This window comes from Danio rerio, chromosome 9 (assembly GCF_049306965.1).
Source record: "Danio rerio strain Tuebingen ecotype United States chromosome 9, GRCz12tu, whole genome shotgun sequence".
NCBI classification, from domain to species: domain Eukaryota; kingdom Metazoa; phylum Chordata; class Actinopteri; order Cypriniformes; family Danionidae; genus Danio; species Danio rerio.
Window position 1 is genome coordinate 53,416,446 of NC_133184.1, and position 14,665 is coordinate 53,431,110.

The 14,665-nt window shown below is 36.7% G+C and overlaps 2 protein-coding genes across 2 annotated transcripts in view; one reads left to right on the forward strand and one right to left on the reverse strand.

Annotated features, from left to right (window-relative positions):
* The window catches only part of rbms1b (RNA binding motif, single stranded interacting protein 1b), a 447,127-nt gene that overhangs the window by 88,137 nt on the left and 344,325 nt on the right, over window positions 1-14,665 (forward strand). The window lies entirely within an intron of this gene.
* On the reverse strand, window positions 4,599-10,844 carry tbr1b (T-box brain transcription factor 1b). The gene is given in 6 exon segments (NM_001115090.3): window positions 4,599-7,134; window positions 8,106-8,167; window positions 8,254-8,412; window positions 8,919-9,040; window positions 9,306-9,460; window positions 10,078-10,844. Coding segments are annotated over 6 exon segments (2,031 nt in total). The 5' UTR covers window positions 10,761-10,844; the 3' UTR covers window positions 4,599-6,284.

Genomic DNA, 14,665 nt, shown 5'->3' on the forward strand with positions numbered 1-14,665 from the left:
TATTAAGTAAATCAATTTTCACACTGTTCTCAATTGGGGAAATAAACTAATCAATTGAATACATAAAGGTGTGATGTTATGATTTTCTTCACATTTATCTTGCAATAACACATAGTCAAAGCATCCCGTAATATATAAAATGTCAGCTTTTACCATCAAACAGACATTTTACACAACCTCAAGTAGAGGAAAATGTATATCAAATGTCATTTGTGCCAACCGCCATTAGAATTTTATGGCTGGAATAAGGGTTTGGTATTGTTATATGTTTATTTAACCATTTAAATTGTATCTAAGACATGAATTAACGCATTAGGAAGATCTATTTGTCTTGAGTAGTAATGCTGAAAATCAATAGGTTCAATTGTAAATAACAGAGTGGGTCTGAGAAATAAAACAGCGCAGGGCACAAAGTAACGCAGGGTTAAATGTAACAGAGTTTTAAGGTATTTGCTCAGGGTTAACGATGGCATGCTTTCGAGGATTTCACCACAGTGTTGGCAGACGTCCTCCTGCCAATTATTGCAAAAGTTCTGTGAGATTTAGATAAGAAACTTTTTCCAGCATGAAAGTATTTTTTATTATGCACTGAACAAAATGTTGTCTGCAAAATTGTTGCAAACAATTTATCTGTGTTAAATTTAAGTGAGGTTTATTTATAAACTAATTTCGAGAGGAGCACGTGCTTATGATTGATAGCACCTAGTCCACATTAGCTAACACTGATTTACCAATCAGACGACTCCTTAACCACTATAAATAACCAGAGTATCTTACTTCAGCCATCTTCGTCTTGAAGAATCCCCCCTTCCACCCCTACTCCTCTTATTTCCTAGTCAGGGGCAGCACGGAGGCCGAGTGGTAAGCACCACGGCCGCACAGCAAGAATGCCACCGGCTCAAACACTTCCTGGCCAAGTCGGCATTTCTGTGCGGAGTTTGCATGTTCTCCTCGTGTTTGCGTGGATTTCACCAGGCTCTCCGGTTTCCTCCCACAGACCAAAAACATGTAACATAAGTAAATTGACTAATCTTAATTGACAGCATAGACACTTCACAGCATCAATCTACTTCCAACATTATCAAGCAGGGGAGTTCTCGAGACCTACCTGAACTCGGACTCCCCTCTCGCCCTGCAACGGGAAGGAGACCCGAGCCCGAGGATCTCACGAGTTCAGGGCTCTCTCCCGGGACAGCATGCCAAACTAGCTTCATAATCAATCATCAGCTAAGGGCGAACTGTTGAAACAAACTAAATTTAATAATGTTCAACTTAATTTATTTATTTAAATTCAACATAAACAAATTGTTTACAACCCCATAACTTAAGTAAATTCAAGGAATCATCTTTGAATATTTTTTTTCAGTGTAGTCAATATTTTTAATTTTATAGAAATCGGAAAGTATGTAAATTCTTATATTGTTGTATTAACCGTCTTCTAGGCTAAAAGATGGAGCAATTTTAAAAGATGTAAAAAACACAGTGACTTTCAGCCAGTTTTGGGGAAAACACAACACAGCGGGGTTAGTTGTAACAGGGTGTTACAATAAGGCCACACACTGTTGGTCACAAATTAAATTTAAAAAAAATAATTTTTGAATTTTGAGTGTAATGTTGGGAACTTTTTATATTAAAATCTTTTTAATAGAAAATATTTTTATTGAGGCAATGCAGTGGCACAATAGGTAGTGCTCTCACCTCACAGCAAGAAGGTCGCTGGTTCGAGCCTCAGCTGGGTCAGTTGGCGTTTCTTTGTGGAATTCGCATGTTCTCCCTGCGTTCGTGTGGGTTTCCTCCGGGTGCTCCGGTTTCCCCCACAGTCCAAAGACATGCGGTACAGGTGAAATGGGTAGGCTAAATTGTCCATAGTGTACGAGTGTGAATGAATGTGTGTGTGGAGGTTTCCCACAGATGGGTTGCAGTTGGAAGGGCATCCGCTGCGTAAAATATATGCTGGACAAGTTGGCGGTTCATTCCGCTGGGGCGACCCCAGATTAATAAAGGGTCGAAGCCAAAAAGAATATGAATGAATGAATGTTTATATATAAAAAATATTTTATTGCTGATAATGCAAATAAACGCATTAATAAAAATTATCCAATAAATAAATAAATAAATAAATAAATAAATAAATAAATAAACATACGGTGCTGTGTAGAATAAAACATAAATTGAGCTAAATGTTGTGGAATTATGGCTAATATTATGGCTAGTACACTGAAATTAAATTAATTGTGTGAAATCTGACTTTAAAAGCATGTGTTACAACTAACCCTCTGTCTGCAACTTGCCTTATAGGTGGGGTAAATATTTTTACTCCTGGCACTTTTGGCAATACTGCAAAGAAAGTATCATAATTTCAGTGCTCATTTTTAGAAGAGCCTTGTGTTTTGTTGGTAAAAAAAAATAGGGTTTGTCTAACCCAGGGGTGTCCAAACTCGGTCTTGGAGGGCCGGTGTCCTGGAGAGTTTAGCTCCAACCCTAATCAAACACAGCTAAACCATCTAATCAAGCTTTCACTAGATATACTAGAAACTTCCTGGCAGGTGTGTTGAAGCAAGATGGAGGTAAACTCTCCAGGACACCGGCCCTCCAGGACCGAGTTTGGACACCCCTGCTCTAACCCCATTACTTTGTTTATTATTTGGCCAAAACCAAAATGTGTTACCCCTGCTCTCCCCTATATCTGATCTAAATCACAAGATGTTGCATATTTATGTGACTTATTCACCCAATGCTATGTTTATTACAATGACTGGGTTACAATCAGTGGTTCCATATTATGAGCTACAAGTCAACTTATTTGTTCACCTGAAATTAAAAACTTTTGGCCCATCTTTAAAGTAATTTAAGACGGACAAGTTTAGTCAAACATTTAATTCAATTCTGAAATTAGCAGTAGCTGATTTACATACGCAGATTGTATTTGTAAAATATTTTATCTAGCATAGTATTTAACAAGTCTGGATTGCATTATCTTAGCAGATACAAATCTCAAATACTTTACCACCTTACTGACTTTTTTTAATGCCACTTATTTGGCTTATTTAATCAAATGCTGTAAACTGTTAATAAGTTCTAATTGTCCGAATGCTTTTTGGTCTGCTGTAAATTTGGCACTGCATGATGACATATATTTCACATGATTCCGCTATTAAAATATTCTTATATTGAAAAATAATAATGTACGATATGCATAGCGCATGGGTGGCACGGTTGCTCAGTGGTTAGCACTGTCACCTCACAGTAAGAAGGTCACTGGTTCAAGTCTCGGCTGGGCAAGTTTATGTGTGGAGTTTGCATGTTCTCCCCGTGTTGCCGTGGGTTTTCTCTGGGTGCTCCGGTTTCCCCCACTGTCGTGTTTTCATGCGCTATAGGCACATTGGATTAACTAAATTGGTCATAGTGTATGACTGTATGTGTGAATGTGAGAGTGTATGGGAGTTTCCCAGTACTGGGTTGTGGTTGGAAGGGCATTCGCAGTGTAAAACATATACCAGAATAGTTGGCAGTTCATTCCCCTGTGGTGATCCCTAATAAATAAAAGAGTATGCAGAAGAAAAATTAATGATAGAATGAAGAGCGTACAATTATTATAACGGTCAGTCCTTCCAAGATTTTACAGGGACATTTTTATTTATCTTTATTTATTTTGCGGTATAAAATTTAAACTTTTTTTTTCAATAAGCCATTGCTTTGCTGTGAAAATACACAAAAATCTTGCAAAAATGAATGCTAAAAGACTATTGGATTTCATCACTACGACGCTGTCGCCATCTAGTGTTCCCAAGCTTGCAATGCAGTGTCAGGCGTTTTAAAGGTCTAATGTGATTCATTGACCATCCCGACTTTTTTCCTCTGACGTCTTTTTTATTATACATAAATAAGATAAAATAAATATCGGTATGCCAATCTCATAATTATATACAAGAAATCTAAAATATCGCATTTATAAGACTGCCTTTTGTACTTTTAGAGCCTATCAATGAACCACAGGGAGGCAGCAAACCATCAGAAATATATAAATATACAGCAGTCAACATTTGAAGTGGATCAAAAGATTTTTAAAATCATCCAACGAAAAAATTGGGTGTTGATCAATAGATTTAGGACAACTTTGATGAAAGGTTTTGATGCATTACAAACGTTGACTACTATATATATATATATATATATATATATATATATATATATATATATATATATATATATATATATAAAGATAAAAATATCTGAAATGAGAAAATGAGACTGCCACACTACTGACTATTTCTGCATGCCAGATCAAATAAAAAAGGCAAGAGTAGCTTGATGCAATTTACTCAATGACTGCTCAGTGTGTATGATCAGACAGTTCAGGTCTTGGAGTTACTGTAAGAATATTTAATAAGATCAAAATACAAAGGATCTCAGTCCTAAGACTAAAATGTGTGGCTTTTCTGACAGCATGATATTTAATATTCAGTAAAGGAAGCCTCAGATAATGTGCAAAACTCCAAGACCAAGATTATGAGTCACAGATGTAATGGATTTTTTATGAATCTATTTAACCTTCAGACACAGTGAAAAAAATAGAAATTGTAAATGGTCTCAGTTGATTCAGTCTGCCTGTTTAATAATAGCATACCGCTCATTTACATACATATGAAGGTTGCATGTGGATGTAAACGAGCTTAAATAACTGAAAAAAAAACAGAAATGTCTATCATATTGACCTCTTATCATGATTGATAAAATATTGTTATGTTTTAAATTGTGCAGTAATAATATCTAGATGCAAGTCAAACCTAAAACAATGTAATTGCACTACATTAAAATATCAACCATACTAACAAATTAACTGTTTATTGTGGATGCATTCAAAATTGCTTATGAAGGTGTTTACAGCAGAGTTTTAATGAATCAGGTCACTACAATATCTAAACCCTAATTCAAAAGGTCTTAAAAACATAAATATTGGTCTGTTTTTTTTAAATCCAGGTCATGAATGGGTTTAAAATCCAATTAAATTTGCCCTGAAATGGACCATATAAAATCACAGGTGTAATGCTCACACCGCCTATATTTGACAACCAAAATGTGCCCAAATATATTCACTTAAATCTCATTATCTAAATGTATCTGGTCTGTTATTTTGTTATTAACTCTACTGTTTACCTTTTGGGCTTCTATAAATTGCAGTAAAAAATCCATCTATAAATTGTACAGAACTACCAAAGAGTTTGTTCTGGGCGATTATCTTAATTGTTGCATTGCATGACTACATTTTATTATGAAAATGCATCGAACAGGCAACGGAATTCACATTGTGACTGGCGTTTCAATATACCTCAAGAACAGGTAGAGAAAATGGTACAAATATTTGGTTTTGAAATCAGCTTAGCTTGAAGCTTGTGTACTTTGCCCGGGGTTTCACATTCTGTCATATTTATTGCAAGTAAGCACACCACAAATTACATTAGCTTTACACATTAGCAGGCCTAACTCGCGATTTTCCTCATGAGAAAACAACCCATGAAATACAAATGAAATGCCTGGGTTGTTAATACGTGGAATGGTTGTCTATGTTTTTATCTCTACAAAAAAGGTAATGGGATAAATGATTTTACGCTGGTGTGGTTAAAAACATTTCAACAAGGTTCACAAAATGAAACTACGGACTATGATATTTACGAACAAACGACGCGACTCTAAAAGCAACATCAATATAAGCTTACATAAAATCAACCTCTGACAGACATGCGTCCGCCATTTTTCCTGTCAGAGGAACTCTTTTTGGCGGGCTTTTCAACGGATTAGCAGCTACTTCCAATTCAGTCGTATCGTTTTTGTCATCACAACTGGAACCTATACGAGATGTATCCTTATTTTTTCAGACATCAAAATATTTAATATATGTAGCTATTCGAACTAACGAACGTAAGTACGTTTTCTAAGTACATTTAACATAAACCTAATTCGGTTTTCTATATTATACATCAACATTCAACGAGAAGAATCACAAATGAATAGATAAATACAATTATGTACAGTACTTTCATACTTACAATAGGTTTGACAGTTAAAACCTTAAAATGTCATTTGGTTACGAAAACCGCGTACATATTTGATCAAGTGTCCGTTTTTTTCCGTTAAAACTCGACGCGTGGCGTCCTTAGAACGACGCGACCGGATATAAGAGCAAATAAATAAACAAATAAATAAATAGCAGGACATAAATAGATTATAAGTCACTTTTGTGAATCCTTGAACACACGAGCCATGCATTAGTCGGTCCGAGTTTTCTAACTGTGGGGGTAAAAGCTGTAGTAGCCGATGTCCTTGGAGCAGTTTTTCTCGCATTCCCTCGGCGTCAACATTTCAGATTTTAATGGAGACGACGTCTCGGAAACCGGCGTGGCAGATGGCGAAATCCTCCTCCGCTTGGCTTGCTCAAAAATCCCAGAATCGCTCGAATCGATCGACTTAATTGAGGACGGGGTTTCTATCCAGCTGGATTCAGACAGGTCTTTAGGTTTGGACTCATCCGCCCCGCCTAGCGGTGACCTCTCGGGCGCAATGGGGTCTCCGTCCTCTAGTCCCGGGACCAGGTAGCTTGAGGCGGTCGTTCTGCTCCCTACGGAGTTGGACGGCCAGCAAGACAGAACAGAGCTGGATTTACTGCAATATTGCGGTGGTGTGCGGGTGCCCCACCCCGGTGGCTCGCCGTAATACCCCAGAGGTCTGTTGGAGCATCCCGCACCGGGCAGGGGCAGCGCTTTAACTCCGGCAGCTGCGTACGACAGAAGGGTGGCCGCGTTACCGGCGAAATCAGCAGCCGCAGCAGCATCGTATGCCGAGGCGGCAAAGTCCAGTCGGTTGTTGGCAGGGGTGACAAACCATCGCTGCGGGGAGGCCACCGTGGTCTCCTCGGTTTGTTGCGGGGAGAGCAAGCTGTTACTAAGTGGGACGCTGCGGTCCGTGCCAGGAGCGCCTCCGACGCCAGGGTGAAAGCGGGACTTGGCATACGAGCTGACAAATTGGTCCTGCAGGAAAGAACCAGTCATGGCATATCTTGCGCTAGGCATGATCTGAGAGCGCGGAGAGTCACCCGGGGACGGCGTCAACCGATCGATGTCGCAGCCTGTGTAGACACTGGAGAAAGATGGTGGACAAACACACGTTAATCTCGCATATGAGATGCGTGGCTGACCGTAAATAAAGTGTCGCAAACGCGCGGGAGAACAAAATATTTTATATTCTGCGCGTAATTGCGCAAATGAACAAATTAGCACCGCACACGGACAATGCATATGCTTATTGCACAAATGAGTGTTATATTAAAATATCAAACATAACTATGTTGTTTCACCCAAAACTAATAATTACAATAATGTAACAACAAGAACTACAATGATAATACAATAATAATAATAATTGGGATAATAATGATGATAATAATAATAATAATAATAATAATTACTATTATTATTATTACCAGCTCATTGTCCTAATAATAATAATAATAATAATAATAATAATAATAATAATATTATTATTATTATTATTATTGCCACCTCATTGTCCTATTATTATTATTATTATTATTATTATTATTATTAGTATAAGAAAAAGAAAAAGAAGAAGAAGAAGAAGAAGAAGAAGAAGAATAGACGGTCATTGAATGTTTGCATGGCAACAATGAGATCCTGGGAAGGAAAATTAAGATATCCAAACCCATGCCAAATCACAAACAACGCACAAATGGTTATTAATACACTGGCCAATGGGATTTCTGTCAATAAAATCATTTCTCTGTCATTTGACAGATTTATGAAAACCAGACGCGCTGATTACCAAATTAAATGCACGCGCATTATTATTCTTCATAGAATAATCACGTTTTGCCAAAATATTCAGCAGGACAAATAAATTATCATCCACAAATGCAGGATATCTATTAAGGTTAAGCCCAAAAAACTATTAATTTCATCCGAACCTATAAGTTTCACTCAAGTCGGTAATATTAAATATGATTTGATTTATTTATTTAGGCTAATAATGTTTGTTCAGACAAATTAGAAAGCATCTAAATGTAATTTCAACAAGATAAAATCAAAACTTACGTGTCATAATTGTCACGGAATCCTTTTGCGAATGGGTTGTGGTCGATTTTTAGCTGCGTGATCTGTAAACAACACAATTCAAACCATTAAAAACACTTTAATATTCCACAAATCAACCGAATTATCAACACAATTCTCTTTCTCTTACATCAGTGTTTTGATATGCGGTGACAGCAATGAACTGCGTCTCGGGGAAAGTGAAGGTCTGCACGCGCCCGGGTTGGCTCGTGTCCTCCGTTCCGTCCTCGTTCACCTGCACCACATGCAGTCGAGGCTGGTATTTATGCAGCGACTGCAGGACGACCATCTGCAGGAATTCAAGCGAAAAAACGAGAGTCAGAAAACATCCCTTCACGCGTCTTTACGCTCGCGTGCTTCCATTCAAACACATTGAAGCAAATTAGCTCCTTCACAATTTGAAGCGCATAAATGTAAACCAATAATTCATAGCAACAAATTAACTGGATTACATTTAATATGTTAAATAATTTAAGCTGGTACATGTCATGCGTACAAAAACGAATGCAACGTTTAATAAACATCAAGTTTTTGTTTACCTTTTCCTAATATAGATTTACATTAATATAAAAAGATATTATTTCGTTTAATTGTGCTGATTATTTTGAACAGTTGCTTTTATTTACATACGTTTAATAAGTAAGGTCTGTAAAATGCTTTCCAAACCCAAATAATGGAATATTCTTACTGCAAATGCGCAATATTGTCAGTTAAAACGCAGCCCGAATTAATGACAAAGTATAATGCAATTACAATTATTTAAATAAAAAGCAAATCCATCGATTAATAACTGACCTGTCCTGTGTTGTTGGTTGCTCCTTTATTGTTGGTTAGCTTAAGTTTTCCAAAGGAAATCTCTTGACGCATCCAGTGCGCGCCGGTGTTTGGCGAATCCGGGTGCATGTACACTCTGTTCCCTGTTCATAAATATTAGAAAGGGAATGTCAGTGCTGAGGCAGGACAACACACATAAAAATAAAATTAAATAGCTAAATAAATAAACAAACCAAAACTCATATGCGTCTTGTACAATTAATGTTATTTAAACAGATTGTTGTTAGCATTATTATCATCATCAAAATAATTACTATGATTAATGTGAAATAATAATAATACAAATAAAAATAATAATAATAGTTTGTTATTAGATAAACTATGAAACAAAAAGCATATTTTGTTCACCTGTTACATTCGTATCCGCTTTGCCGCACGGGACCCATTTTCCTCCTTGAAAGCGCCAGTGATTCGGATCAGCAAGAATCACGTCCACAAAGATATTGTAATGCGCCGTTGGGTCGAGACCAGATATATTGAAACTCAAAAACGGGAACATTCGTCTGAGGGAAAATAAAATGTAAAGTTTCAATGCATAACACTCCAGTGCTGCTTGCAACAACCTTAAATTCTTTATATATATAAATAAATATGTGAATGCCTTTGAATTAATGAAGAAGAATTAAAGTAATGCAAACGAATTTAAATATATAGGTATTGGGTGTTTAGGTATTTTGAAGAAGTAAAAAGTGTGTCCTTCCAAAATAAAATGAATAAAGAAAATTAAATTAACCAATAAGAACAATAAATAATAATAATAATAATAATAATAATAATAATAATAATAACAATAATAATAATAATTATTATTATTGTTACTATTATTATTATTATCATTATTATTATTATTATTATTATTATTATTATTATTATTATTATTATTATTATGAAAACGTTCATTTAATTTATTTTTATTAAATCGTTTATATTTTGTTCCCGGAAAATGCAAACTGAAATAAAAAAATAAAAAAACAGCTTCGTATTTGTCGGAAGAAAAAGATATATGTTTTATATGTGTCTTAATATGTCCCTATTGATATTCGCCAAACGAAAACATCCATTTGTGGAAACAATAGTTTGGCAAACACTCATTTATAACCGTAACAGCAAAAACACCTACCGTCCCTGCTTGGTAATAATCATCTCCGTTTGATGCCTGTGGAATTTAAGCCACAGGGCCCTGTTGCAGAGGTAAACCTGCGCTTTGCCGGGCACGAGTCCTGCTTGCGCGGAGGAAAACTGGTAGAAAGCCGTGCCCTGGTACGCGTGTCCATACTGTTGCGCGTACGGGTACCCGGCGGTCGCGTAACCTTGCGGAGAAGAGTTGCTCAATAGGCTGTTGTAGGCTCCGTTCGTGATGACCGGGTGGTGCGCCATGTAGCGGCTCGGGCTGGCGATGGAGAAAGCCGGGTGCGTCGGTCCATGCTGACTCGGGTAGGGAAACATGGTGGTAGGACTCGGCTGAACTTGACTGGACTGAGACAGGAGATACCTTTCTCCTGCAGATCCATCGAAAGTGTGACGACTGTCGGCGACTCCGTCAAGATCAGGAGAGAGTTTGCCTCGCTGGACGTCCCCTGATGAGTCCTTCGAGTCGGCGAAATTGTCTGCCTCTGACTGATTCGTCATCCCAGCGGAGTTTTTTTTCAGAGGTGAACTTCTCTCCAGGTTGTCGCCGATTGATATAATAGGGTAGTCCTGCAAGGCGAGCTCAGACGCTTGTGCGTTTGGGTAGCCACTGCCCACAATCATACATTTCTTGGAGCGCGCGAGAGCTGGCGAGATGCAACGCTCGAGCTGCATCTCTCGATGACAAATAGCAATTAACGCGAGCGCGAGAGAAAACTAACGCCTTCCTGCGGTTCGAGCTACTTTGTGCAAGACAGCAAATTAGCCAATTGATACTAGCCTGCAATCAGGAAAGGCTCTGCTTTTCAGTGCTCGGTCTGCATGCTTAATGAATCAACTTTTGCTATTGGTTAACACGTGACGGTAATTTAATTAGACAGAACTTAATTAGTGTAATCAAGGAGGCTCGCACGCCACAGTGTATTCACTTCTGCTGGTCATCCATGTTTGTATACTGTACTCTGTGAAAATTGGGGCTCGTGCGCTTCTTAGTAGCCCACTAAGTAGTGCAAATAAACCCTATTGTCTTGCACTCGAAGCCATTGTGTGCCGAATATAATCGGAGGGAAAACTTGATTATTCATTATTTAAAACGCTTGAAATGACACGCCTCGCGCCCTACCTAAAATGTTTGCGTTATAGCGTGAAATATTGGCCTCTCCTGAAGATCTGTTTACTGCTCCCAAGACATATCAATATTTGATGGGGATGGACTACTTCAGGTTATGCATTCAACGCTTTACGCTTCAAAACATTGCCTGAGACAATAAAATCAGGCATGAGTCAATCCAACCTACAAACCAACCACATTCAGTTTAAAAAAATACTATTATATAATAAAATATAATACAAATAAATAAAAAATTTTAATAAAAAACTAAAAATATAGCACTGGCGATGAATTATTTAGCTGAAAGACCGCGCAATAACATAAAAAACATGCGAATTAAATTAGGATTATACTATTAAATTGCGATACATATTTCATATATGTATAACTTATTTTTTTCACCTCATATGGTCTTATTTAGTTCGCATGCTGACTGCTAGACACTTCTGAGGTTTGTGGATCGCAGCCAACATCTTTAAAGAAGCATTTATGGAGACATATTGAATGGGATTCAGAAGACTCTCATATAAAGATGCGTCTGCTTTCTCCGGTATCCAAAGTGCGTTTGGCAAGTAACGAAGCCTACAACCTTTATTTGATTAAGAAAAATTATGCGTTGCGTTTTTTTCCAGAATATCTATCATTTTGTGTTGAACAGAAGAAAAAAGTTCAAATGGGTTAAGGGTGAAAAAAAAATGAATGGCAGAATTTTCTTTTTGGGGTGAACTGTCCCTTTAAGCATGATCATGTTATAGTCATTTATATATATATATATATATATATATATATATATATATATATATATATATATATATATATATATATATATATAGCTAGACAGACATCAGACATGTATTATTAGATTTGATGAATACTTGAAGATGTATTCATTGACTATTAATATTTTTTACTATAAAATTGCTCCAAAAAAAAACAATCAATGAAGTATAGTTTATAGATAGATAGATAGATAGATAGATAGATAGATAGATAGATAGATAGATAGATAGATAGATAGATAGATAGATAGATAGTATTTATAATATTATACTATATTGGGGTGTAATTTTAATAAATGCATTGCGTATTAAAGAGATAGCAAACCCAAACAATTAAATTCTGTCATCATTTACTCACTTTTCCAAAGCATATTTTAGTTTCTTTCGGCTATTGAACACAAAAGAAGATATTTTGAAAAATGTTGGGACTGCTTTCAATGTATTATGGAAGTCGATGAGCAAACGGCATTCTTCAAAATATCTGTTTTTGTGTCAAACAAGAAATAATAAAATCAAAAAAGGTTAATAAATAAATAAGGCAGTTTTCATTTTATCTAATTTCATCTATCATTTTATTTACCTATATCGCCTTTAATCAACGGGGTAAATAATAACGCAATTGCTCTTTGCAATCAAGCAAATGCACGCTTGTATTTATTTTTTTCTCATAAATCATACCTCGCAGTTAGTGTTCAAAAGTTTTACCTAATCACCCCTCAGCTTTGCCATATTCTAGAGTAACACGTCTGTCAGCATCCCAGCGGTCATCTGATAGGAATCACATCGTCCTCCCCCTCAGCAGCCTGAAATAGGTTCTTCTTATCAGTTCATCTCACCTGTCTCACTGCCACAACTGACTCTCCACACGACCGATTAGAAAGCACCGCTGAAGTCTTTGATGAGCCTCTGCGCCTCATGCACTGGCCCTTTAAATGGCGTAAAAACACACTTAGCACGGCAGCATCAGGTGGACGCTTTATTACAACTGATGATATATAATATTAAAAATAATTAATCGCATTAGTGGATCTCCTCTAGCTTTTTCCCTTAGATTTCCACACACAAAAAAATGATTAATATCACTATCAACGGCACAGGCCCAACAATATGCAAAATTATTACCATAACATAGACTAAATAATACAACGGACACGTTTGTAAATGCATAACACTACAAGTGTGAAATTTACCAGTGTAACACATGGAGCCAACACTTGGCCAAATATCGGTTTAGTATTAGCCGTATTATCAAGTGACAAATGAATTTGCGCCAAAAAGCCAGCCATAGAGACTGAATAGGTGACGTCAGCAACAAAAGAACAAGCAATCCTATTTCTGTTGGAAAGACTGATAATGATAAGCCTATGATAAAACTCTTTATTTATCAATAATCCTTACATGTTTGTTTTACATTAAAGGGAAAGTTCATCCAAAGATTAAAATGACCTCATCTATCTATCTATCTATCTATCTATCTATCTATCTATCTATCTATCTATCTATCTATCTATCTATATATCTATCTATCTATCTATCTATCTATCTATCTATCTATCTATCTATCTATCTATGCATCCATCCATCCATCCTTCCTTCCTTCATTCCTTCCATCCATCCTTCCTTCATTCCTTCCTTCCTTCCTTTCTTCCTTCCTTCCTTCCATCCTTCTTTCCTTCCTTCCTTCCTCCCTTCCATCCATCCATCCATCCACCCACCCACCTATCTATCTATCTATCTATCTATCTATCTATCTATCTATCTATCTATCTATCTATCTATCTATCTATCTATCTATCTATCTATCTATCTATCTATCTATCTATCTATCTATCTATCTATCTAGATTATCTATCTAGATTATCTATCTATCTATCTATCTATCTATCTATCTATCTATCTATCTATCTATCTATCTATCTATCTATCTATCTATCTATCTATCTATCTATCTATCTATCTATCTATCTATCTATCATCTCTCTATGCATCCATCCATCCATCCATCCTTCCTTCCTTCATTCCTTCCATCCATCCTTCCTTCATTCCTTCCTTCCTTCCTTCCTTCCTTCCTTTCTTCCTTCCTTCCTTCCTTCCTTCCATCCTTCTTTCCTTCCTTCCTTCCTTCCTTCCATCCATCCATCCATCCAACCACCCACCCACCCACCCACCCACCCACCCACCCACCCACCCATCCATCCATCCATCCATCTATCTATCTATCTATCTATCTATCTATCTATCTATCTATCTATCTATCTATCTATCTATCTATCTATCTATCTATCTATCTATCTATCTATCTATCTATCTATCTATCTATCTCCCTCATTTGGTTTTGTCCTTTAAGGCTTTCACAAAAATATATATATATGAAGAGTGCTGGTTGCTGGCACCCATCGACATTTATAGAAGGAAAGATGTACTATGGTAGTCAATGGGTGTCTGCTATACCAACATTTTTCAGAATATTTTGTTTTGTTGCTGAACAGAAGAAATAAGTTCATTGGGGTGAAGGGTGAGTGAATGGCAGAATTGTCCTTTTTTTGTGTGTTAGGGGGGGTGAACTGTCCCTTTAAGCATGGTTTTATTCCTATGTTGTTGCAACCCATGTATCATATTATAATGATATCGATAGTAAAAATAATAATAGTCAATGTACACTTCAAATATTATCTATCTATCTATCTATC